The sequence below is a fragment of the Macaca fascicularis genome, chromosome X (genome assembly GCF_037993035.2).
Source record: "Macaca fascicularis isolate 582-1 chromosome X, T2T-MFA8v1.1".
NCBI lineage: Eukaryota > Metazoa > Chordata > Mammalia > Primates > Cercopithecidae > Macaca > Macaca fascicularis.
The window spans coordinates 155,556,435-155,583,739 of NC_088395.1; the positions used below are offsets into that span (position 1 = coordinate 155,556,435).

The following is a 27,305-nucleotide window of genomic DNA, read 5'->3' on the forward strand; positions in this document are numbered from 1 at the left end:
TGCAAAGGAAAATGAGTATTTATTCAATCTCCATATTGGGGAGGGGTCTATGTGTTTAACAGGAAAAGACACAGAAAAAAACTATCACACAGGAAAAGATAAATATGTTTGATTACTTTAAAAGGTGAAACCCATAACCAAAATTTAAAGGCAAATTAACACAAGTAGAAATACAAATGCCCAACTATCGCACAAAGAGAACCACGATCAAGGTCACTAACAAGCAAAGAATTTTAAGCTTTTTGTTTGTTTGTTTTGAGACGGAGTCTCGCTCTGTCACCCAGGCTGGAGTGTAGTGGCGCGATCTTGGCTCACTACAAGCTCTGCCTCCCGGGTTCATTTCATTCTCCTGCCTCAGCCTCCCGAGTAGCTGGGACTACAGGTGCCCGCTACCACACCCGGCTAATTTTTGTATTTTTAGTAGAGACGGGATGTCACCATCTTGGCCAGGCTGGTCTTGAACTCCTGACCTCGTGATCCACCCGCCTCGGCCTCCCAAAGTGCTGGGATTACAGGCGTGAGCCACCGCGCCCGGCCAGAATTCAAAGTTAAAACAGGTTACCACTTTCACCTGTTACCATCAGGCTGCTTATTTTTATGTTTTTTATTTGTATGCATGTTTACTTTATGTTTCAGTTTACTACCCCCTAAGGCAGCAGGAGAGCAGGAAGAGAAGCAAAAGAGAGATGTTTTTGACAACTTGGCACTGACAGACTATCCTAAGGGAATAATCTGAAATACATAAAAACATTTTATTCACAAAATTGGTCATCACAGCATTATTTACAATACTGAAAATCTGGAAATAACCTAAATTTCTAACAATTGAAAGAAGGTTAAGTAAATTATAAGACTATGCAATAAAATATATTACCAACAATACAAAGTATCTTTGTGAAAATCTGTAATAACCACACATAATACTTAGTAAAAAAAAAGAACATAAATTGCATGATAAAGAACACAATATGACCACAACAATGCAAAAAATTCACACCCCCAAAAAAGACAAGATATTATCTGGCAATTTTGCAGTAAAATACTCATGTATTTGTGCTGCATTTCTAATTTTTCCATAACTGACACATCAATTTTATAATTAGGAAAAAAATACCTTTTTAAAGTAAAGCAAACACAAGATTCTTTAGCAATGTTCATTCCATCCCACAATAGAGTCTAGAGAGTCACAAAAACCTCAGCCTCCTTCAGGAGAGGGGGGGGAGCTTGGTAGTGAAAAATGGTCATGAATGAATGGGTGAAGAGAGGGAGGGGACAACCTAGTAGGAGGGAGGTAGGGATAGGCAAGGGAAAGGTGGGGACCAGTAGTCATACTGGTCAGCCAAGGAAAGGGGCATTGTGGAGTCAGGGAAGACTCTGACTGCTCAACAGAGGTCTGTCTAGACCCAGTAGTAGGCACTGACGGTGTTATCAAAGGACAGGATCAAAGAGAGATTTTAGGAAGACACATGGATTATTTTAGGGACAGGGGAGGAAGGAGGAGGGGTGGGTAAACTACTTGGAAAGAAAGGGAGAAGGACTGAGAAGATGGCAATGGGAGTGGGGAAGAAGGGGCTGACTGCATTCGTGACCTCACTACCAAACATACTTTGCTCATCTCCAGATAAGTCTTTGTGGGGTAATGCAGGGCAAAGAAACAGCTCATAAGAGGAACCTGCCAACATCCAACAAATTCAGTTCAAATCCACAGAAAATCTAGGAGTCTCCAAAGAAAATCACAGTCTCGCTGTGTCGCCGAGGCTGGAGTACAGTGGCACGATCTTCGTTGACTGCAACCTCCGTCTCCCAGTTCAAGCGATTCTCGTGCCTTGGCTTCCTGAGAAGCTGGGATTACAGGCATGTGCCACCACACCTGGCTAACTTTTGTATTTTTAGTAGAGACAGGGTTTCACCATGTTGGCCAGGCTGGTCTTGAACTCCTGGCCTCAAGTGATCCACCTGTCTCGGCCTCCCAAAGTGCTGGGATTACAGGCGTGAGCCACCATGCCCGGCCTCTAACGCACTGGGTTTTAACAAGCCCCTCAGGTAGTTGTGATGTTCCCTCGTGTTTGTGAGCCACTGAATGAGAGTCATTCAAAATGTCTAGAATCACTAGTTCTGCTGTCAGCTAAACCATATGAAAGAACCCCTGCTCAAGTGAAATAAGAGATTTCTACAAATAAAGTGACTGGAGGACCACTAATAAGTCATGTCCAGCTTAGTGGGGTTGGGGAAAGGTTATATGAAGCAACAAAGATATGGTTTCTCTAAGCCAAGTCAAGGTAAAGAACTGTGGAGTAGGCGATAAAGCCAAATGCACTGAACTATGTCATAAGGAATTTACAGGCTGTATTGTAAAAGTCACAGTGAACGTGATGACAGCAACAATGAGGATGAAGAACAGTGAAGAAAAAGCTGAGGGAAACCATTGACCAAAGAAAGCCGAGGCTCAAGAGAGAGACGAGCTTCAGGATCAGGAGATGAACAGGGCTCTTCAGTCACAGAGAAATCGTTGTTGCCAGAACAGTCAGTAACTTAACTGCTTAAAAGATCATCATGCTACCATATATACCTCTATTGTAGGCTAATTAATTTTAAAAATCTGTCTAAAATTTACTGATTTTAATATAATATCTTGTCATTTTTGGTAACAATACACTGCAGTAACTTAATGTACTTTGCTGTATTTTGTTTCACAAACATTTACCTTGAAACACTGGAGACTTTGTAAAGAGACAATTACTAAAAATTACTCCTTCACTACAGGACATTAGATATTTAATATTTATTTAGAAAGCTGCTGACACTTCTGATGACTACTGATAACTGATAAGATTCAACATGTTATAAATATGAGTTGTAAATATTCCATCCCTTTTGAGATTATATACACTAAGCTTTTTACTGCCACTGGCCTTTCTGGATACTTTCATATTTAAAGAATACAGAACCACATTCTGAGAGATTGACAATGACCTAATATTACACTAATGAAGTCTTCACAGTCCTCAAAATAATTTAGAATTTAATAAAATAATTTAGAATTTAATTAATAAGCAATTAAAATGGAATATTTTGTGCCTCCTGAATAAACACATGTCTGCAACCAACCGTCCCTAAAGAAGGATACTAATATATTTTGAGTGATTCAATCCATCCATGGATATAATTACATCTTTAAATGTTTTCCAGTGTGAATAACAGTCTTCCAATAGATGGCCATTGAGTTCAAGGGTCATATTATTTGTTAACAAATTATTATTTGGGCCAGAAAGTATCTGAAAAAAGTTTAACCAAATTTCCTACACACCTCATATCTCTAGTTTGTTGAGCATTATTTATTATTTGATGTAAAAAGTCTACATTAATTACTTCATACATATTTTATCTTGAGATTTTGAAATCCCATGGTCTTAGAAACAAAAATAAAAGATTTTAAGACACCGGCTTCTGGTATTTTTTTTAACTTTAGATTTGAAAAAGAAACATGGATTACATGTTAACATAATATTTTGAATATATAGGGCTACATAAGATACATTATTAAATTATAAACAAAATAATCAGGAATTTAGTGTGGTGCCTAGTTTGATATATGGTTACTTTTTAAAATGCACTAAATTCCACAAATAATGAAAGTATTCTTTGTGTATAATGTTATGTTTGGTTATTATGTATGGTCTTCATATCCGAAGGTATGACATAATTTGTGTTTGTTTGCTTTGTATTTATTCAGTAAATAAGCTGTAACTGTTTTAAAAAGAGGGAAATTTTTTTAAAACTGGTCCAATTACCAATTATAAATTAATAAAGACTAAACGAAAAGGGTTGGCTCTTACATATTCTCAGGCCAAATTGTTGATGCATGTTTGGATTAACTAGCCCTCAGGCTGCTTCCAATATTATGGGTAATCACAAAACAACCAGCTCTAACTCCTCCTCTCACCAGCTGGAAGGGAGCACATTACATTTGCCATCCACAGTTGGCAAAACTCAAGGCATCAACAACTGGAAAAGATCTCCACCTTGGGAATCATTATACATATTATGATCCTGCAATGGGTCAGAATCCACAAAATACAGTTCCCCTGCATGGATGTCAGAAAAGTTAGCCAGAAATTCATCAGGATTGAAGCCAACCCACACAGTATACCTATAGTCTATGGTGCGTATGGAATAGCCCATGATCTTTATATCTTTTAAACTCGGCTTGTCAGAATTCCACTGAGGGAAATCTGCAGGCCGGGGATACTGGCTATAGGCAATCAGTTCACGGGGATTACCAGGGAGGTATGGATCCTCTTCCAAGTCACGGAATCGAAAATGCTTCAGAAGGTTCTTGCCTTCTCTGCACAGCTCAACGTGAAATGAAGGAACGGGGCAGCGAGGTGGAACCTGCAGTCCTGCAAGTCCAGCCAGCGTGGGAAAAAGAGACACCAGTTCCACAAGGTCCATGGATTGCCTGCCTGAAACAGGAAGCAACAGAGCAGAATGGGTTACATTATAAAAGCCTGCCATGGCCAGGCAGGATCAGTAAAGGAACCTGTCTGGGCTCCATGTTTTCTTTTTTTAATTTACAACATTTATCTTTAACAACAGACATTTAGAAACACCACCTCAGCACCTCACCCTGCATTAATTACTCATCCAATCAAATAGCAGGATGCAAAATTAAGAGTCCCACCAGCCTGTTGGCACTTTTTAAAACAACCTGAATTTTGGAACCACCAATGTAATAACTGACTCAGACAAGGATCATCAATTAAGGCTAAAACCACTAGGTAAAAGAAGTCTGTTGAGGAACAGGATATTCTGAGTTCCACAGGATCACCCCACACATTACCCCCTTCTGGATGTCTGCATTAGAGTTATATTTTCATTTTATTACTGTCATATACACACACCATAACATTTACCATCGTAACAACTTTTTAGTGTACAGTTCAGTGGAATTAAGTACATTTACACTGTTGGGCCATCATTACCACCATCCATCTCCAGAACTCCTCTTAATTTACACAACTGAAACTCTGTCCCCATTAAATAACAACTCCCCTTTCTCCATCTTCACCCAGCAAGTGGAAACCACCATTCTACTTTCTATGTCTATGAACTGGACTACTCTAGATACCTCATAGGAGTGGGATCATACAGTATTTGTTCTTTTGTGACTGGCTTATTTCACTTAGCATAATGTCCTCAAGGTTCATCCATGATGTAGCATGTGTCAGTTTCCTTCCTTTTAAGGCTGAATAATATTCCATTGTATGGACAGACCACATTTTGTCTATTCTTCTGTCAACAGACATCTGAGTTGCTTCCACTTTCTGGTTACTGTGAATAGTGCTGCTATGAACATTAATGTACAACCTTTGATTGAATACCTGTTTTCAGCTCTGTGGATATATACCTAGGAGTGGAACTTCTGGGCCATAGAGTAATTCTATGTTTAACTCTGAGGATCCACCAAATTATTTTCCACAGTGGCTGTACCATTTTACATTCTTACCAGCAATGCACAAGTGTTCCAATTTCTCCATATAATCACTAACAGTCTTAACACTTGTTTCGTTTGTTTGTTTGTTTGTTTAGACGGAGTCTAGCTCTGTCTCCAGGATGGAGTTCAGTGGCGCAATCTCGGCTCACTGCAACCTCTGCCTCCTAGGTTCAAGCGATTCTCCTGCCTCAGCCTCCCAAGGCATGTGCCACCACACCCAGCTAATTTTTGTATTTTTAGTAGAGATCGGGTTTCACCTTGTTAGCCAGGATGGTCTTGATCTCCTGACCTCGTGATCCACCCACCTTGGCCTCCCAAAGTGCTGGGATTACAGGCATGAGTCACCACACCCGGCCTTTCACAGCTCTTTGTTGTTGTTGTTTTTTATTAATAGCCATCCTAGTGGGTATGAAGTAGTATTTCATTGTGGTTCACCCATATTTAAAGTCTAAATATTGTACTTTATATTGATTCCTGTTAAAATTGATCTTGGATTTGCACTATCATGCTAGCCCTTCTGGATCTTTAAGATAGTGCTTTATCATGCTTGATTTCATTTTCTAGACACTTAATTTGTAAGCAAAATAAAAAGAAAACAAGTAAAGAAAGTTGAAAAGGGTACCTTTACAATGGCAAGATCTGGCTGATGCCTAGCTCTTTAACTGAGTGATCAAACTTACAATACTAGTAACATTGGCCATGAAGTGCACCCCCCTACCCCCAAATGTGACACAATGGGAGAATACAACAGCCCATGTAGCACACGTGTCAAGAATGTTACCCTGAATGTAGTCATGTGGAAACAATCAGACAAATCCAGGCTGTGGGACACTGTATAGGACAACTGGCCTGGATACTTATAAAAAGATGAGGTCAGGGAGATAATGGGGCCAGAACATGTAAGGCCACTGTGACGACTTTTACTCAGATCAAGAAGGGTACATAAGAGCCTCCTGTGCCGGGCTGTGACATGACTTGACTTGGGTTTTAGTGAGATCACTGTGGCTACTCTGAGGAGGAAAACCTCCAAGGAATCCAGGGCACAAGCAAGGAGACCATTTAGCAAGCTGTTGCAGTACTTCAGCACAAGATAGCAGCAGTCTGGGGGTCCAAGGCAGTGGCAGGGGAAGTGGTGGGAAGTGGTACACAGAGTCTGAATGGAGTGTGACAGGCTTGCTCATAGACTGAGTATTGCATATGGAGTAAGAGGAAAAACCGGGGTTGAGATTATTCCATGATTTTTTGGCATGAGTGACTATTTTCATTTCTTGAGGACAAGAAGAGTGCTGAAGGAAAAGCTGAAGATGAAAGATGTGAAGTCCAGCTTTGGATATGTTAGGCTGGCTAAGTGGGAAAGACTGTTGGAAACAAAAGCCTGAAGTTCAGGGAAAAGACACAACTAGAGATAAAATTTGGAAATAAACTGAAAGGCAGTGCAATTACATCCATTTCTAAATTGCTGAACACTTCCCAACGAAAGTTTCAGAAAAGATTCTCAACCAATCAGAAGATCTTTCCCAGCAAACAAAGGGCTAAAATCATGCCTTGAAACTGTTTAACCTTTCTATCAATGACATGAAAAAAGACAGGGCATGCAGTGCACAAAAATCAAATGTGTAAAAAATAAAATTGGGTAGTATAAAGCAAACTCGGAAAGATCCAGAAAGGCCAGAATGATGGTCCAGAACCAGACAAATTTAAACAGGAATCAACATACAGTACAAGATTTAGATGTTAAGGATGGATTAAATGCATAAGTCCAGAAAGGGGGCAATCTGGTTTAGCATAGTTCATAGAAGAGGTGCTCCAAAAACAGCGAACATCATACGCCATTTCAGAGACAGTATACAACCTGTCTCTGAAATGCACTGGGCAGATCGAGTCAGGATAGAACTCACAAGAACCCACACAGGTTGCCCACACATCCAGGAGGGGTATCTGGTCCAACTGGTATTCTGGAAGTGCTTTCTCAAACTGAAACATTTTGGAAGACAGAGACCAGAACAACCACAGGTCTAAACACTACCTTGTGACGAATGGTTGAAGGACTGGGGATTTCAGCCTAGAGAAGAGAAGGTATTGGTGGAGGGATAGGGTGGGAGGCATCACTGCTGTTTTCAAAGTTTTGAAGGACTAGTACATGGAAGTCAAAGTAAACGTGCTCTTCACTGCTGGGGAGGGCAGAGTAGAATCACCTGGTAGATTTTACAGATCTAGTGGTTCACTAGATTGATGAGCTGTCAAAATGGAAAATGTACCCCCTACAAAGGAGGCTGAGTCCCTACCAAAAGGGTGCATTGAGGGAAAGGATTCTACTCATCTGTTATGGGGGCAGCCCCTTCCTCTAAGCTCTGGAGCAGGCTCTTGTAGAATGTACCACAGCCCTCCTCATCTTGGGGATGCATCTGTTCCTTTGTCCATCATCACCCCACAAGGCTCCTTGTGGACAGGGACCATACTTGTCAGTTCAGGTGCTGTCACTCTTTCCCTGCCCAGAGTATGGGAGATGCTCAGGAAGCATGTGCTGACCACAAAATGTTGAGAAGAAATTCCAACACAAGGCAGGAAGCAGGGTCTGTGTAACCTCCAAAGCCTATGATTCAATAAAGTGGTTCACATATAAACTAAAGGTGATCTTATTGTCAAGCAATATCATTTCAGCATATTTTATACCTGGTTCCATCAACTCTGAGGCGGAATCAAAAGGGTCAAGGTAAGGGAAAAGCTTCTCGCCTGCCTCCGGAAGTGAAGCCGTCCTTCCAGGAACATAGAACATCAGGGGAACATGGGTAGCAACATCAAAATTGCTGTATTTGGCCCATTCTCCATGTTCACCTAGAGCCCACCCTAGTTCATAAAAAGCACAGAATGACAGAAAATGAATAATCATCATACCACAGCTTGTTTAGTTTAGACACCATTTCATTTCCTGTTGTAAAAACCAGAGAAAGTAGAAACTCATCACCTAGAAGAAAAATTTTCACTTGGAATTACCACAGAAAGGGTGATTTCAACTGAATGCTGCTGTACTCAAAATCAGTTATCTGTCCTCATGAGGAAACCTTTAAAAAAGAAAAAATAATGAAATTTCCAAACTCAAATATCTTAACAAACTACTAGCAACATATACCTAACGTAGGGCTCTGTGGTGGTTCCCACATATGCATTCCTCCCCTGCTAAGACACGCTCCTCCTTGACAGAGTGGGAACCCTGAAAGCTGTAGTGTCACCACTGCCCTGTCCTGTACCTACCTATCTTTTGACTCATTTCCTCCAAGCTCAGGTTTTCAGTTTTGGGTGTGTGCCACCTAAAACTGAGCTGTGGAACTGCAGCACAATCATCAAATTCAAAAAAGGCAAGGACATCTGGCTCAGATTTTAAGATACACCATAGATGGAGTAAACTAAAACCTTTGATTCCAGATCCTTAACCCCGATTAAAAACAACACAACCCTTCATGCCTATTTAAAACGTCCCTTGCAAAAGATGGTTTGAATATTCCAAGTTGGAAATACCCAGCCTTTTTAAGTTACAGCACCCTTTTTGATACAAAAAATGGGCATGACAGAAATTGTATAGTGAGTAGTGTTATAAAAATAACCAAACACACCAAAAGCTGCCATGGGTAAATTTGAGAAAGTGCTGAAATACACCACACAGCGTGAGACCTTGCTGGCTCTGTCTAACAGATGACGCTGGGGCTGCAAATGGTGTCCCAGCCTTCCAGCGTCTGTGGTCTCCAGAACAGGGCTGAAACCTGTTCTGCGCTGACACTGCTCTCCTAAGAAGACCCCAAGTTGAGAGGAGCCTCTTACCCACTCATCTATAATCAAAGCAGACTTGATGCCCATCAGAGTTGCCCAGTGATTCTGGTGAGCCCTTCCTCCCTCTGGCTGTGAGTACTGGGGAGCATGGTGGGGACTTTCAGATAGCTCGGTGGGGCGCAGAAAGAGAGGGAGTTCCCCCTGACTCCTGCCCCAGTCGGTCAGCCCCGTGGGCCGAGGGGTAGCCCCACTGCTCAACCTCTCCACTCTCTTGGGGAGGACGAGGCAGCCTTGACCCACGAGGGCTGATGAATGGGTCGGTTATCGGCAGGCTCGTAGGCCACCAGCTTGGAGATCACGTTGTCCCTTTTAGATTCAGTGTGGCGGGAATCTAAAAGGTTGAGGATGGAGAAGCCTGCAGGATGGCAAAGTGAGGGACCCCGGCAGTGGGACCTCAGGAATCCACCCCTGAAACTCTGACTGGGGTGCCCGTGGAGGCCCTGAAGGTACAGCAGTCAGGCGCTCTGTGGCATTCCGAATACTGGCATGCAGCCTTCGGCCTCTGCCAGCTTTTGTGAGCTGCCCTGCACCAGGCAGAGGTGGCCCCCAGGCCTGGCACAGGGTCTGACACATGGCACATGCTATAGAAATAACTGTGGACTGCCTGACTGCAAGATCTCATTGAACATCTGGTGCCGGGCCTCAGCCTGTGCTGCTGCAGCCAGGAGCAAATACAGGGAAGTCCGGCTAAGGAGAACGCATGCCTGTGTGGGCCCCAAGGATCCGTCTCAAGATCAGGAGGAACAAGAGGCCAGTGACCTTGACAGGCAGCTCAGGAGGTTTCTGGCTCCTGCTCCAGAGGCCCAAGATGAGGACGTGGCAACACAGGGAGGCCCAGGGAATGATGAGCTCAGGGACACCTGTTAAACTGCACTTTCCCATGCCCAGACCTGCAAGTTCCTGAGACCAGTTGCAGAAACCAGCATGTTTTACTAGCTCCCAGATGGTTCTAATGGAGAATGTCCCAGGAGGGTACTCTTAGATGGGCTATTTGTAATCTACGGCAGCTGCCTCACAACAAAGAGTGTGTTCATGGAGAAAAGGAAACTGGGCACTGAGGGGTCAGAAGCAGATGGCAGATCATCGGGAATATGTGAAAAATTATGGCACCTCCATATATAATATTACAGACCTTTCTAAGGGAAAAAGCAGGCTTCTGAGAAATGACCCAGAGATTGTCTATGATATTAAGTGTACAAAACCAGGGAACGTTAACAGTACACACAGAACAAGCAATCACATCTTGTGACATACATGTTACAAACATACACATGTATATCCCTTTGTGCATATGTGCACAACTGATGGCTGGCAGATGGATCCCTAATCCATTAGCACCTGTTAGCCCTGAGCAGGTGGGAGAAAAGGGCAGGATGTTCTGGCCCTGAATTATATGCTCTGTATCCTTTTTTCTCTTTATGATAAGCACAGGTTATGATTTACTATTATCCTATTTCATATTTGATGATATAAATTATTTTCCTTTTTCTAAGTATATCAGTATTATGGTTATACTTCAAAAGAGGCAATATTTTTCAGAGATAGTGATCAGAAAACAGAACCATCTGGGATTTGCTTCAAAACAATTCAGAGATGGGGGAGTGGGTGAGTGGGAAACGGGGGGAGCTGCTGTTTTATTCCCTGCTCTTGGAATGTTGAAGAATTAAAAAAGTGCTTTTAAAAAGATAGTTTCATTTTTGGAAAAGTAGGAACCAGCCTTAAAGGAGATAAAGACTTGAAAATCCCAGGCTCTCAGCAGAGAAGACAGCGGGGATGGGGTGGGAGGGCTGGAGCCAGGCCTGAAGAGCTTGCTGGGCTCTGCCAGGATTGTTCTGGATCCTCTCCACCCAAACTAAAAGACCTCCAACCCTCCAGTTAAAAATGGGGGTTACAAGAGCTCTGCCACACAAATGGAGGGTTCCTGCTGCATTCACCAAGAAAAAAAAAAAGTTGCTACAAGACCCTCCCCCACCCACCCACACCTATCCGTCAAGCATCTAAGATAGAGGTCTCAGGACTAACAAGTTGATCATAAAAATACCCCAGGATCCCAGACTCAAGGCACCACTGGTTCACAAAAGAGAACAAACCCATGTTTATGTCAATGGCAATTTTGCAAAGCATATTTCACAGGAAAGTTCAGATGTTTTGACTCACCAGGGAATTTCAAAATGCTTACCATGATCCGAGGTAAATGCAACAATGGTGCTGTTGGCCAGCTGAAGATCGTCCAAAGCACTCAAGAGGCGGCCAACCTGTGTATCCAAATATGACACAGAGGCGAAGTAGCTCTGGCGGATTTTCCGCTGCAAATTAAAAAACATAATAATGAGAGTGACTGCAATTTAAATTGCCATGGTATACAGAGATAATGCTTGCCTGAGTATCTCTCCCAATCCCAACCCCTTAGTTGATGCCCTTAATGATTTTCTCAGCCAAAATGTAACACTCCTTTTCCTACCGTCTGCATCGCTTCACCCACAGAGTCACAGCAAAATCTGTAGGTCTACAAATAAGATACATTTCTAAGCAAATCAGATTTCACTTTAGGGCACAGATCACAGTGGATGAATGTGTCACCTACTGCTCCTTTCTGTCTCCCTCACATATTCTGATGGGTTCCAAGAGATGAACATGTACACAGAAACTGATCCTACAGTCCCTTGAAACACAGGCCCACACATGCTCTGATAAAGGTCACAAAGATACAATTCAGTTCTGTTAATTTCCTGTGGCTGCCATAACAAAATATCACAAATTGGGTGGCTTAAAACAACAGATATGTATTGTCTCCTAGCTCTGGAGGCTAGAAGTCCAAGATCAAGGTGTTGGGAGGGCCATTCTCTCCCTGAAGGCTCTAAGTAGAAGAATCTTGCGTCTCCCTAGCTGCTGATGGTGGCGGTCAGTCCCTGGCATCCCTCAGTTTGCAGCTGCATCACTGTGTCTCCATCTTCATGTGTTCTTCCAGTGTATCTCTCTCCCCTCTTCTTAAAGGACACTGATCATATTGGATCAGGAGCCCACCTTACTCCAATATGACCTGATCTTAACTAATTACATCTGCAATACACCTATTTCCAAATATGGTTACATTCTGTGGTACTAGGGGGTTAGGACTTCAACAGCTCTTTTCAGGGAAAAAAATTCATAACTTAACACATAACAACAACCCTGACTGAGCCTTTCCCTCTGATCACTTTCTAACCCAACAGCAGATTACAACTGCATATTTTCATGGACCATGGCTGTTACATGGAGCTCATTTCTAACAAACTGTCAGCAGGCAGAAGAGCAAGGGAGAGACCAGAGAGCAGCACGTCCTTCACAGTCCCTGAACCCAAGAGGGGCTTTGGGAACAGCCAGATCATACCCTGAAGTAAATGAGCCACCGGCCCCTCCTGGGCTCTCATCCCCAGCCTGGTTCACAAATGCTAAGAACAAAGATTAATCCTCCACCCCAAAGAGGGGTGAGAAGAAAGCCATGACTTCTCAGACCAGTCCCTGACTTATCATCTGGACCCACCAGCTTCTTCTTATCACTGCCAGGGTGAGGACAATCATAAGATTCACCCGTTCTCACTTGCAGTCAAGAGAAAAGATATACATCTAACTTTCTAGCAGGATTATGTTGAACCCTGGCCTACTTATACTTTCTGGTAGATGAAGTCTTCAGCCTGAAACGTGTGGAACTTTGGTCCTCCTGGGGAAGAAAGACACCTGTCAGGATGGCTGTGTCCTATACAAAAGTATTCCTTCCTTCCTATGCTAGCCCCTGGATGTAAGGCAATAAGCAGACAAGGTCCTCAACCTTGATGAACCACCCCATCCAGTGAGGACACAATCACGGAGACAAGAAAATGTTTAATTATCAGTGAGGCCTGCCGGGTCTGTCCTGCAGACCCTGGCCTATGGAGGAAATGAGTACTCAGACACAGGTATGCAGTGTAAGAGCAGCTAGGTGACTGCCTAGCTCTAGTGGCGAGACAGCAGCCCCGAGAAGCTGGAGCTGCTTGCTTTTACTCAGTGCAGGCACAATGCCAAAAACCTGGAGCCAACCTGTAGGTAATTAACATTTATTGTTCTCCTTCCAGGGAACCTCACATGCACAGATGATCAAAGGTCAGCTCCTGGTCAACATAAGTAAACAAGACTGTTTAAGATAAATTCCCCCACACTTCCTTGTACCTACTCCTTGCCCTCTGCCTCAGGGTTATAGAATAGCTGCCTTCAGCTATTCTCCCCTGGGGCTCTGCAGAACCTTCTGACCTTTCAGAAGGTTTGTATCCTTTCCCTATAGTTTTTCCCACCACTCTGACCGATCCCCCACAGAGGCCCAGGGGTGACACAGGGGAATAAGCCCTCAAATCTGCCTGGGAGATTCAGGGAAGGCTTCACAGAGGAGTTAGAACTTGACAAGAAGCGCCTGCAGTCAGACAAATGGGGCTCGGATGCTCCAAGCAGGGGCTGCAGGGCATGGAACAGTGTGGAGTTGTGATGGAGTAGGTTGTGTGTGGGGCCAATAAAAGGCTCATGTGACTGGAGAATCAAATGGGAGGGCAGAGGGGTGACTGGAAAGTTAGGTCTGGGCCAGATAATATGGACCTGGTGGGTCTATCCAGGGAGTGGAGACTCCAAGTTCTAGGTCAATGGAGTCACTGAGGTCTTTCAAGGTGAGAAATTGACATGATCCGGGCTGCAAGTTATTAAGAGTCATGTTGCAACAGGACACAGACACAGATTCCAGAGGCTTTAGACAAAATGGTACTAGGCCACTGCTGGGTACATAAGAGGTGCTCACCACACTTGCTGAATGAACAAAACAAAGCAAGGCCCACTAAAGTGGTCCAGAACAATGTGATGAAGGATCTAGAGGACCATGTGGATGTGAGAGGAATTTAGGGGCATCAAGTAGACATGGGGGCAGGGAGCAGAGCAGGAGGAGGTGTTGAGGAACCCCAGGGTGACTCCAGGTTTCACATTCAGCTGGTGGCATAATTCACTGGCATGTGGGGGCAGGCGGTGCAAGAGGAGGAGGAGGAGGAAGGAGTTCCAGAAGGGGTGGAGCTGGCCAGTGAGGAAGTGACACGGAGCTCAAGGAAGGTCAGGACCCACACAGATGGATTTTATTGGCCACCAAGGTCAGTGCTGAGGTGAAAGTTTAGTGGGTTGGGGAGGTGGAAGCCTGCGTAGAGGACAGAGAAGAACAAATAGACAATGAGGCCACAGACATAGCCAGAACAGCCCAGTGTGCAGTCGTTCTGCCTTGGAGGTCAGGTGAGGGAGTGGAAAGCAGAAACAGGCAGGGGCAAGGGGGCTGGCACTTTTGCAGCTGAGAGGGATGAGAGCAGATGGAGAGGCTGCAGGGAAGGTGAGTGAGAAGGAAGACCTTGCTCTTTTTGCTTGCAGACGTGGGAAGCAGGGACAGTGGTGGGGAGTCGAGGGAAGAGGCCTTGAGCCCAGAACATGCAAACACAAAATTCCAGATCTCAGTGACGGAGATTATCAATAGAGCCCATTCAACAAGTACACACTAGGTGGCATCTGATCCTCTGAATGGCACATTAAGGACTCCAAGACTCAGAAGGGTTAGTTAACTTGCCCAGAGTCACACAGTTGATAAGGGGCACAGCCAGAATGTGTACCCACATCCACCCCATCCGATCCCCTACCTCCGCCTATCCACCAGCCTCCATTTCTACAAGAGGAAAGGTGCTGTCCACTGAGAAATGGGGCACAGGGGTGGCAAAGGCCTGGAGGGGAGCAGTGAAGGGGAGTAGGGAAGAGGTCATACAAACAGAGCAGCTGCAGAGGACAAGTGAGGTGAGCTGAGCAGAGAGCTTGCCTGGGCTGCTGGGGCTGGAGGCGGGGTATCTGAGGGCCTCCTGCTTCGTGGGGGCATGGATTTTCTCCAGCAGCTTTCAGGACTTGGACTGGAGAGCAGAGGGTGTGGTTGGACTGTCTGACGATAAGGGTATTGCAGGAGGGGCAAGGATAAATGGACAAGTATGGTGAGCTAAGCAGCTGGGAAGAACAGTAGTCACCTACCACCAGGCCTTAGCTATTTCGGAAAGCAACAAAGCCAACAGGCCCTGGACACAAGGGGGAGATAGAAATGCATATTCTGGCAATCCCCGTGAGGTGGAGCAAGGGAGGTGCTAGAAGAGGTTGTGGTCAGTGTGGTGACTCAGAAGCAGCAGGCAACAAACTCCTGAGTGTGGCCCCTGAGGTCACTGGCTCATGTGGAGCTGAGTTAGAGGGCTGGAGCTGAAGAGAGCCCAGAGCTCAAGAGTGCAGTGAGATGGGCGTGGATGCGGACATCCAAAGCTGCAAGAGGACAGTGAACAGGCCCGAGTTCAAGCGGAATACAGGGCTGGGACCAGCATGTGCATGCATCAGGGAGGCCCTTTGAGTCATGCTGTCCACTGTGTCTAAGGAGGTGACTAACAGAACTTGAAGGAGACCGCTCTGTGCAGCCGAAACGGTCCTAGATACTTCTACATGCTCTCTTTGATTCTTGCTGAAAATCTCTAAAGTAGGTGTTATCATGGAAAAATTTTACCTACCTTGTTTCAATTTTATAGAGAAGAAAACTCAGGGAGGCTCAGGGAGGTAACATGACTTGACAGAGGTTAGGCAGCTGGTATGGGGTAGAACATGAATTTAACCCACACTGCTGGGAACCAACAGATCCAACCATGGGGCTTTGGAGTTACAGTCCCTGGGGATGAATCGGCTCCACCTAGCACTAATTTTGTGCTGTCAGACAAGTCAGCACACCTCTCATGCCTTGAGTTTCCTCACCTAGACAACAGAGAGCAGGTACCTCACTAAGTCCCCATGAGGACTAAAGGTAATACCACACATGAATCAGCGCCCTTCCTGACACACAGTCCATTTTGAAGGGTCGTTTTAAGTGACCGTCACTAATAAAGCATCCAGGTGCAGCCTCAGGGCCAGTTCAAGCCACTTCATCATCAGTAGCCCAGAAACACAAAATTAGAAAAAAAACAGATGGATGCATTGCTTTCCAAACTCTCAGTGAAACCAGAATCAAATGGATTTGAGGAATGCACACCTCTCACCACCCACACTCTTGTTGTGCAATCTCAGGGGCCAAGTAAGTTTGGATAGCAAGGGATATCTGTATACGGTGGTTTTATTGTGTTTGTTTTAAACAATACACTACAGCAGAGACTCTCAAACTTCTGATGAATCAGAATCACCTGGTGTGTTTTTTTTTTTAAAGAAATATCGGTTGTCAGGTCAGGTTCCACCTCCAGCTTCCAACTGTGTAAATCTGAGTGGGCCAAGACTTTGCATTCCCAACAAGCCCTCCCAGAAATTCTAAGGCAGGTAGTCCAGGACGCATACTTTGAAAACCCTGCCATCTTCCATTCACTATAGCTTGCCTGCCACAGCATTCATGTGGTAAGAGAAGGGCACGGTTCTGTGTGGAATATTCCAGAAAGAGCATTAGTCAATGTGTATTCTGCTCTCCAGGGAGAAAAGGTGATTGATGAGTCAGTGTGAGGATTCTAATTATGTGGTTGCTCTGCCCCTAAATCATGGCAAAGGAATGCCAGACATCACAACTGGATGGCACTGGCCATGATGGTGTCCCAGTTCCCTCTGCACCAAGGTCCTGCTCACCAAGCCACCCCCTGAGAGTGACAGCTAGCCAGGATGGGCTTTTCCCACAAAGGGAACCTGCAAGTACCAGCAAACCAAGCATTCTGGGCTGCTCGGGAGTTGCTCATCACTCTACAACTAATGAGCTATCACCTAAATTAAACAGTATCCCCCTTGGTTAGGAATGGTCACCCAGGCTGCTTCCCCACCCGTGTCCACAAGCAACAAGTCACCAACTCTCTGGATATTCCCTTCTTTAGAAGGTAAGACACTGGCTGGGAGAGTTCTGATCCATGCAACACTGCCTGTGTCCTAAATACCTATAGGACACCTCCACCCCAGCTCTTTGCCCGATAACTCACACAAAGAAAGCTCTTAATAAGACATTATAGATGGAGTTGTGTCTACTGAGAAGAGTGGTTTCACCTATGACACTATGTCATCAGTGTCCAATACATCCTCCAACTATGTCCTTGATACCTGAAACTCCACAGGAATTGGGCCATATGGCACACTGATGTTTAAGGCTTGGACATCTTCCCGTTGCCTGATGTCCATCCAGGGGTTGTATGCCACAGGGGGTAGGCCATCAGGGACCTCGGAATCGGGGGCCAAGGTGATGTTCTCCAAGGGATACAACTTCTGAAATTCCTTGGGGAAAAACACAAAGCCACAAAGTTGTCACTGTTTTAGCAAAAGCACAAGGTTGTGGCTCTATTAGTATCTATGCTGCCTTTTCTCTAAGCCTGTGATGCATTTACATGGTGGCTCACTAGCATTTCCCATGTGCTCATCCCTGACCTGGAAGTCCAGCCTTAAGTTACTCTCATGAGATGCCAATGGCAATGAAATCATACGACTTCTGTTTCCTACAAACTGAGCAGCAACAGCTCTCTTCCTTCATACAAACAGATGCCCTTCTGTTCCTCTCCCCACCTCCTGCCTGGCTAGAAAAGTGTCATGAGGTGTTGGGTTCCCAAAATCACCCTCAGGTTCAGTAATTCACTAGGGGAACTCATAGGATTCAGCATTTAGTCTCACTCACAGCTATGATTTATTACAGTAAAACACACTCAGCAAAGAAAAAAGGACATGAGACAATGTCTAGAGGAAACTAGGCACAAGCTTCAAGTCCTCTTCCAGGGAAGTCACATAGGATACACTTACTTCTCCCAGCAATGAGTTGTGTGATAATACATGTGAAATGCTGCTAACTAGGCAAGCTCATTAAAGCCTCATTATCCAGTTTTTATTTGGGGCTGGTGAGGTAGGCATTGTCTGTCTGAAACATACCAAAATGCCAGACTCCCAGAAAAAAAAAAAAAAAAAACAAGGGTTCATCATCAACCACAATGTTTGTCTAAACAGTTTAAGCATAGTAAGTCAATTCTGGGAGTAGTGGGAACACTCTGGAAATCAAAGTTCCCAGATGCCAGCCAAGGGCTAGACTTATAAGCAGGCCTTTCAAAGAATCACAGCCAGGTCAGCTTTGTTAACTGTTGTCTGCAAAGAGGCAGGAGAGGTGAACCTCACAGCCTTCTTCTATCAAGGGGGCTGACAGCTCCTACTAGGAAGGCAAGATCCCCTGGGCCAATCAAAGCAAGATACCTGCAGCATCAAAAAGCATACCGCTGGTCTCTACTCTCATTACATGTGAGGGGCATTCTCTGCAAAGTCAAAAGGATGGGATACTCAGGCCCTCATAAAACATGATAGGGAAAAATGGAAAAGGATTCTAAAACAGAAAAGACTACATGCTCTAAATGACATACAAGCAAGTACAGGATTTGAGGTTCCAAGAAGCAATGCAGTGCTTTGTGTTTACACGATCTAACCTGACAGGCTCGGGGGAACAGGCAGTTTTTAAAGAGGGCTTCATACTCCCTGGGGCTGTTCTGCAAGGGCCATCCCTTATTACAGGCCTTGGCAGCCAGCTCTGATTCACTTCTCTGTGGTGATCTCGCCATCCAACTCAACATGTGCTTGATAAGTTCAAGGAAAGGAAATCAAATCCTCCAGTGGAGGGAAGTGGAAAGCCAAGCATTTCTTACAAGACTCTTACATGTTCTTGGCCTTGGCCTCTAAATCCCATCTTCACTCCACTGAGGACACTAGTGCCCATCAGGCATCCATGATGCCTGGGGATGGCAGGATGTGGCCACCTTCCCTGTGCAAATCCCTCTCTCAACAAACAACACAGCTGTGGTGGCTGTGCTGGATCAGCCTTCAACCAGCTCTTCACCTTGGGGTATCTGAAGGGGATGTGTGGCTTATGATACCCAACGGCCAGGAAGAAAGGACTGGCTGACGTTTTCATCTTTTCCAACAACTGTATGGCTTGCTCAGTGCTCTGTTTGTCAGGCAAGGTGCCCTCGGGCACATCCACCACATCCACAGGGCAAAGCAGGTTGGCATGGAGTTCTCCGTCTGGCCCTCGACATGTCTTTCAAAACAAAATATATAACATCAGCTTTTTAAGTGTAAGAAATGGAAGCCATGAAGGCTACACACACAGATTTAATGTTCACATAATCAGCCCTTCATGTGTTATTCAGACTGAACAGACACATCAGAAGTAGAATTAAAACAGAAAAGTGTTTCTTGTTTTCCAGGCAGGGGCCAGAAATCCACTAGCACTTAGTTTCTTGCCACTAATACTCTTTCTCCATATCATAACTAATTAAAAGAAACCCCAGTAGACTATTAAAAAAAATCCATCTCTAATTCAACAATAAAAAAATGCCAATTAAAAATGGGCAAAGGATTTGGATAGACATTTCTCCAAAGATGATATACAAATGGCCAACTGAACATGGAAATGTGGTTAACATCATTAGTCATTATGGAAATGCAAATCAAAACCACTTCACACCCAATAGGGTGGTTATAATTTTTTAAGATGGAAAATAACAAGTGTTGATGAGGATGCAGAAAAATTAGAACCCTCTCACATTGCTGGTGGGAATGTAAAATAGTGCAGTCACTTTGAAAACCAGTCTGGCAATTCCTTAAACAGTTAAACATAGTTATTATACTGAAGAAAACGAAAAATATATGCCCATAAGAACACTTGTACAAAAATGTCAAAGGCAGCACTATTTCTAATAGTCAAAAGTAGAAACAACCAAATATCCATCAAGTGATGAATTGATAAACAAAATGTGGTACAACAGACAATTATGTGGCCATAAAAAGGAATGAAAGGCTGGGTGCGGTGGCTCACACCTCTAATCCCAGCACTTTAGGAGGTGAGTGGATTGCCTGAGGTCAGGAGTTCGAGACCAGCCTGGCCAACCTGGTGAAACCGTCTCTACTGAAAATACAAGCATTAGCTGGGTGTCGTGGCGGGCACCTGTAATCCCAGCTCTCGCAAGGTTGAGGCAAGAGAATCATCGCTTGAACCTGGGAGGTGGAGGTTGCAGTGAGCTGAGATAGCGCCATTGCACTCCAGCCTGGGTGACAAGCGTGAAACTCTGTCTCAAAAAAAAAAAAGAGGAATGAAGTACTAATTTATACTGTTATGTGGTTGAACCTCAAAAACAGAATTCTAAGTGAAAGAAGCCAGAAACAAATGGCTACATAGTGTATGACTCTATTTATACCAAATGCACAAAATACACAAATCCATGGAGACCAAAAATAGTTCAGTTGTTGTCCCAGGCTGGGTGCTGAGACAAAATGAGGAACAACTGGTAATGGGTACATGGTTTCTTTTGAGAGTCATAAAAATGGTCTAAGATCGATTTGGTGTAGCTGCACAACTCTGTGAGTATACTAAAAACCATTAAATTGTATACTTTAAAAGAGAGAGCATTATGGTATATGAACTCTATTTTAATTAAAAAATTAAAAAGAAAAAAAAAACATTTCAAATTACAAAGACAGGTTAAGGCTTGTAAATGACAGGGTCCCAGTCAACTTGATAAGGTGACAGTCCATGGAATTTCCAGATCTTCAGCTACGCTAGGCACAGAATGAAACCTCCTGCTTTATTTCCCAAAGTAGACATGTTGGCCGTGAGACCAAAGTTAGTTTTGACCATGATGTGTATATCACAAAGACCAAGGGGCTGTGTTAGCTGCTGTTCCATCTCAAAGAGTGTTGCTGCCTTTTCACAGCCCTGCCTTGCTCACCCCACCCTTGGGCAGGACAGGCCAGCACCCGCCTCAGACCACTTGTTCATCATCTATATATACGCAATTTGCAGCACTCGAGGGAGATTTAGTGTTGTCAGACCCGCCACTTTGAGAAGAAATGGGTAGGGGGGCAGTTAGGGTAGGGACCTGGCCTTCGTAAGTGAGGCCACTAAAAAGGAGCAAGATGGCTTCAGGGAATTAAGATGGGATCTTCCCTATTCAAGCCACAAGCCAAAGGCCAGAGCTCACAGTTTTCACTGTATTCTGAAATGGAAAGCTGTCAGGAATTTAGAACAATACCTTCCACCTCACCTCCAAACCCTCACCCTTCCCAACATGTTTACTAAAACCTCAGAGGTACATTTCATTTCTCAGTTCCCCAGTTGGTTTTCTGAGTTTCTTTAAATGTGGGTTTTAGTTTCATTTATACATTTGGGTTTCCTCTAAACCAAGATTTTCTTTGTAGGTTACTTTTTTTCATAATGCTCTAAAAATTTAAAACCCCTATCAGATGTCTCAGCTGCTGAACATACACATTAGGTCTGAGACAGATACACGGCATGCCTCTCTCCCATTCTGGGCTAAGGCTCCTGGAGCTCAGCCTCTTTTCTCCCTCCCATGTCTCAGCATCTCCTAGTCTCATCCAGAGTGAGCATTGGGGAGCTATTCAATGATTCTGATACATTAGAGCCCAAGGTTTTAGAACAAGTAGCACCCACCAGCTTCTAGAATGAAGCCACTGCTCCTGTCGGGCCTAATGCTGAACTTACTTCTGTCAAGACATTATCACAAATGAAACCCACAACTTTGCGGTATATAACCAGCTTCACAGAACATGCAGTATACCCAGTAGTTTATGTGACAAAGGAAAAAGTGGTTCCTCTTCAGAAATGTCCCTTTCACAGCCTTACCTTAGTGTTTTCATACTTCTCAGAGGAAGGATGATAAGGTGGAAAAGACCAGCTATATGGAGAATCATCGGTATGGTTAGAAGTTATCCCTTGGAAAAAAAAAAAAAAAAAAGTTGTTAAAACATGACAAAAAAGTTGTTAAAACATGACATAAAAAAAAAGTTGTTAAAACACTCCCCATAACTAAAACTCTGTAAACAAAAGGGCAAGTGGAACCTCTCTTCTTCGGGGCTGTTTCCTCATCTATAAAAGTCCCCTCTAAAGCCAAACTCTCTAGTTTCTATTTGAGAACTGAGCATCTGACTTCCTGGTCCCTAAGCCCTAATGATTTGTGATAGGCTCTGCGGAAGGGACCCACAAGGACAAGAACAGTCAGCTCCTTAGAGCCCATGCTGAAACCTATCTCTCACCCTATGAAGGAGGCAGCAGAGGCATCAGCACCACCAGGGAGTTGATGGGGGCAGGAAGGGGAGGCTCAGGGAAGGTATGTGCCTTATCCCATGCTAACCAGATATTAGATAAGGCAGCCAGGACTCAAAACCATGTTTTAGAACTCCAAGTTCAAGTGCTCATTCATGAAGCAGAAACCCACCCTTAAGCTTAGTAGTTTATAGTTTATTTGGGAAGACAATATAGTAGTACTGGAAACCAAGGAAGGACTGCCAGCTTTCAGAAGCATCGAAGAGCCAAGTGGGGGATCCTCCAAGCACAGAGGTTATTGTGAGTCAGGTGAGGACTAGCAGGGAGGACTTCTAGAAGCCAGTAAGGCCTGTGAGGGATCTGAAGGGAAGCGCTGCCTATAGTGGTTAGCCAGGAGTGGAGGGGATCACAGGCAGAACCTCGAGAGAAAGCATCAGCAACAGTCACACAGTAGGACTCCAATAGGGAGCACCAGAAGAGGCAGGAATGCAGAGAAAGAGGGCAGCGGGTGGAGGACCTATGAACACAGCAAGCACTGTGGAAAGAGCACACAGGAGGCCAACCACCACAGGTCCAAATCCGGATGCTGCCTCTTAGCATCCCTGCAACCTCTGGCAAGCTACTTGACTCCCATGAGCCTCCATGTCTTCCTTGGGAAATGATGATGATGATAAAAACCCACCTCGCTTGCTGTTGGGAGGATTAAAGGAGTGGCCAGCATGGTAAACGGTACATACCTGGCACTCAGTGGTGGCTACTGTCATCTTGAAGCAGGCCCAATGCTAACAGAAAAAGGTCTTGAGAACACAGACTCAGCTGAAAAATGTGTTCCCACAAGGGCTGCCAGAAAAGGTTTATTCTCTGGGAAGGACATGGCGCTTAGAGCCTCATGCCAAAATCGAATCATCAGGAGGGAGGAAGTCAAGCAACATCACTCAGTCCTTGCCTGGCTTCCCCTCCCAAAGCACAATCTCCACCCTCTGCTGTGTTTCCTCCTCTCTCCAAAATCATCACTTCCCTGCAGCTGCATTCAGGCAAGGGGTGTGGTAATGAGAACAACAAACTGCAGAAAGTTCTCCTGACACTGGGCTTTTGGCTGTGCAATATGATTCGCGACAGGTTCACCTCTGAAACTGGCCTGACTTAGTAGAGCTGAATGTTACTCTCAACCTGGGCTGACCAGCCTGACCAGCTGGGTTCCTGCAGAAGGCTGCCAGGCCTGCCAGTGTAACCACTGAGCAAAGGGAAAGAGACTGAAAACATTCAAGCCGTCATTCCCAAATGATAAGCATTATTGTCCCTATGGTGCTCTTGTCTTCCAATACTTTTTTCTCCGTTTTTCTCAAATACTCATGCATTACTTCTATAAATAAAAAGTTTTAAAGTTTGTTTGCTTTTCACTATCCCCATATTGGCATTAAAGACAGCCAGTTTATCAGGCAGCATTTGAGGTAAGGAATGTCTCATCTCTGGCACCCTATAGTTCCTGGGTACCAGATTATACTCATCTTTCTGACTTAATTTCCAGAGTGGGTAGCAGCCCCCACCTAAGCACAGCCCCCTCACTGGGCAATCAGTTAGCAACAGCAATGCTGGCCACATGGGAGGCCCTCAGGTGTCCTCAACCCACCCCTAGGTTTACTGACAGGTACCCTGCAGGGAGGAGGGTGGGGCCCCGAGCTGGACTTCACCCAACATTGCCACCTCCTCAACCCGTGTCCTGCCTACCACCCAAGGAGCTGAAGGACCCAACGGCACACCCTCAGTGGTTTCTGAAAGGTAGCAAAGCTCTTTCTACCCTTTTCCACTTTGGGTGAGAACATGTAGCTGGGTTGACAAGTTGGTTTTTCAGAAAGGAAGCACTGAATAGTGAGGCACTCGCCCAGCCAGAAGAGCGATCTGCAAAGACAGCCCCATCCCCAGGACGGGATTGCTGGATTCAGATACCACAAACCAAGAGAACCCAGACTCTGAACATGGAGCAGTACCAGGGTGAAAGACTTTTCCCACCGACATGGTCACATAGCCATTCTCCTTGAAGTACTGGGGGATGGTGGAGAAGTTTCCAGCGTGCACCCTCCAGTAGGAGTTGAAGTCGTACAGGCGGGTGGTGTCAGGTCTCCTGCCAGTGAGGAAAGAAACGCGGCTCGGGGCGCACACTGCTTGCTGTTAGGGAGCAGAAGCAGAGGTAAATGTCCTCACAGCAAAATGTGCCTTCCATCTCATAGGTATCCAAGCAACCTCCCTCCTGAGGCCCCTAGCAAACAGCTTGGTAGCTGAGTCATGCAGAGCTCAAACCAGACACTGGGATTTGGGCATCACCTAGGCAACAGACAGCTTCCCGGAGAGAGAAAGGGAAGCAATCAGCCCCTGAGATCAGCAGATGCTTATCTCCTCCTACGCAATGGCCTCCCCAGGCACGCAGACCTGCCAGTGTTGCTGGGGGCAGAGCCATGAGGGGTTCAGGGAACAGAGCCACCCTGACTAGCTCTTACCTGAGGCCCAGTCTGCAGACCTGTGGGTGCCCTTCTGCAGTACCCCTTCCTTCTGAGCAGCAGGCAAGCCCCCGTTCTGGGAGAAAGCTGCCCAGGGCTGCCGTGAGCACATTAGGTCCAGGGCAGACCTTCCACCCAAGGAGAAGGCCACCCTTGAAGGTCAAGCTTTCCCATCAGTGGAAAGCCAGATTTTCTCCACTACCATTTTCTAGACTGCTTCCTCCTAACAAGATGTCCCGCACAATCTGCGCCATCTGACAATAGCTGAAGCTCCCCGCCCCCAACCCTCAGTGCCCGAGGAGGCACACACCCACAGCTAGAGGTTCCCAGACATACCTGCGCAAAGGCATTCTGGAAGAGGAGGCTGTGGGATGCCAATTGGTCAATATTTGGGGACCTCACCAGCTTATCCCCATAACAGCCCAGGGAGGGGCGCAGGTCATCCACGATGATGAGAAGAATGTTCAGAGCATCTACACAGGAGGGAGGGGCTTTGGTGAGGTAACCTGCACTGACACTGAACCCTCCCTCATAGTAGGTGCTAGGTTACTAAGAGGCCCAAGGCTGGACCCTGCACCTTAGCAGCCCAGGCAGGGAGGGGGCTGTGCCTCGGCAAGGGTGGGAGTGGGGCTCGAGGAGGAAGCCTGAGTCCTGGGTGGCAGGGTTAGGCTTTGGTAATGGCCTCAAACCTGGGTGAGGAAGCGAGATAGTGAGTGAAAGACGGTGGAAAGGAAAGATGAATTTAGGAAAAAAAGAGAATGATGTATGGAGGAAAGGACAGATGGTTGGATGGAGGAACATAAGGAGGAAAAGATGCATAGTTGAAGGGAAGAAAGGATAGAGAGAAGGAAGGAAGGAGAGAGACAGAAATATGAATAGATAGAAGGTAAAAGGGACGGATGGACTAATGGAGGGAGGAAAGGAAGGGTGAAGATGGATGGAGATGGGAAAGATGGGAGAAAAGAGGAAGAGAAGCAGAGGGATAGGAGGAGGATGGATGAATAGAAGGAGGGAAGGGAGGGATGAAGGGAGGGTAGGAAGGAGTAAAAAATGGAGGAAGGGAACGAATGATGGATGGATGAAAGAAAGAATGGTAGGAGAGAGGGAGAATAAAAACAATGGATATAAACAAAGGAGGAAGGAGAGGAGAGAGGAGGGGAGACGGCAGGGAGGGCGTGGGCGGCACCTGTGGTCGAGTTGGCCTGCGTCTCGCATCCGAGAGCGACGCAGACGGAGCTCAGGACCAGACCCAGCCAGAGAAAGCCTCGGCCGGACCCGGGCGTCGGCATTTCGGCTTCGACGCGGCCGCTCCGGAGCGGCGGTGACAGGCTGCAGCAGGTGGCGCAGTTAGCAGCAGCCGCCGCAGCCACAGAGGCCTCCTCGTCGGGAACCCATGAAGACTGCGCAACACAGCCGCCGCCCGGGCCCGGAGGCCCGGGCGCTGGCCACGGCGCGAGTGCGTCTGTGCGACTCTTCCCTGCGTCCCTCCCCTTGGGGGCGGGTTCTAGAGGTGCGCGTCATCCTGCGGCAGTAGGCGTGGCCGAGAAACAGGCGCAGAGCCGGGGCGGGCCAGCTGCTTTGCAAGCTTCGCAGACCCAGCGGCCCGCAGGCCCCTAGGTGTAGAACTGCTAGGGGTATTGCGATTCAACCACTGCCCTTAACAACTAGCAGTTACCCGTCTATTTTGCCTTTGCTTGTGCTATGCCTTTCACCTGGAAGCCCTGCCCCTCCTTGTTATCTTTATAAAAGACACACTTCTTGTAATCCAGCCTCAATGCCATTCTCCTTCCATGAGGACTTTTGAGAAAGTCCCTTCCTCCATCTAAAAGGACTCCCTTTCCTATTCATTTCTTCAACTAATTCTTAAGTATCGCAAATATGTATACCAGGCGCTGTTGTTGGTACTGGGGCTCTATGTCCCTGCCTTGGTGGAGGTTAAAACTATAGACAGACAGACAGACAGACAGATTAGATAGATAGATAGATAGATAGATAGATAGATAGATAGATAGATAGATAGATAGATAGATAGATAGATAGTCAGTCAGTCGGTGGGCATACCCGGTCTGGAGAAAAATAAAGCGTGGGTGCGGGGCATGCTTGTTATTTTCTATGGGGTGGCCAGGCAGGGCCTCACTAGTGAAGGGGCATTTGAACAAAATTTTGAAGGAAGTGAGGGAGCAAGCCGCATTGAGGTCTGCAAGAAGGGTGCGCCAAGCAGAGAGAGCAGCAATTGTGGGGAGATGGAATCTTAGCCCTACACTGTACTGTACTGAATACTATTATACCGTCCTAATACTGCAAACACAGTTGGATTTTCAACTTTGAGAATCAATCTATAACAAAGCCCAGATGACTTAATTATGACTAAACGACAATGGACAATGGGAAGGTA

General features: G+C 45.6%; 1 protein-coding gene across 6 annotated transcripts; it reads right to left on the minus strand.

Annotated features, from left to right (window-relative positions):
* Positions 1-26,374, minus strand: IDS (iduronate 2-sulfatase). Of its 6 annotated transcripts, XM_045383593.1 has the most exons (9): positions 26,097-26,374; positions 25,247-25,383; positions 24,404-24,581; positions 21,996-22,084; positions 19,191-19,391; positions 17,429-17,599; positions 11,499-11,625; positions 8,168-8,341; positions 1-4,463 (listed from the first exon to the last, which is right to left on the minus strand). In XM_045383593.1, the coding sequence occupies exons 1-9, from the start codon at positions 26,197-26,199 to the stop codon at positions 3,991-3,993; spliced, it is 1,653 nt and encodes a 550-aa protein (XP_045239528.1). In that variant the 5' UTR covers positions 26,200-26,374; the 3' UTR covers positions 1-3,990. The 6 variants fall into 6 exon arrangements, with proteins under 6 accessions (XP_045239528.1, XP_073884969.1, XP_045239530.1 ...); XM_074028868.1 differs by lacking the exon at positions 24,404-24,581; XM_045383595.1 differs by lacking the exon at positions 19,191-19,391.
* Between the last annotated feature and the right edge of the window lie 931 nt (positions 26,375-27,305).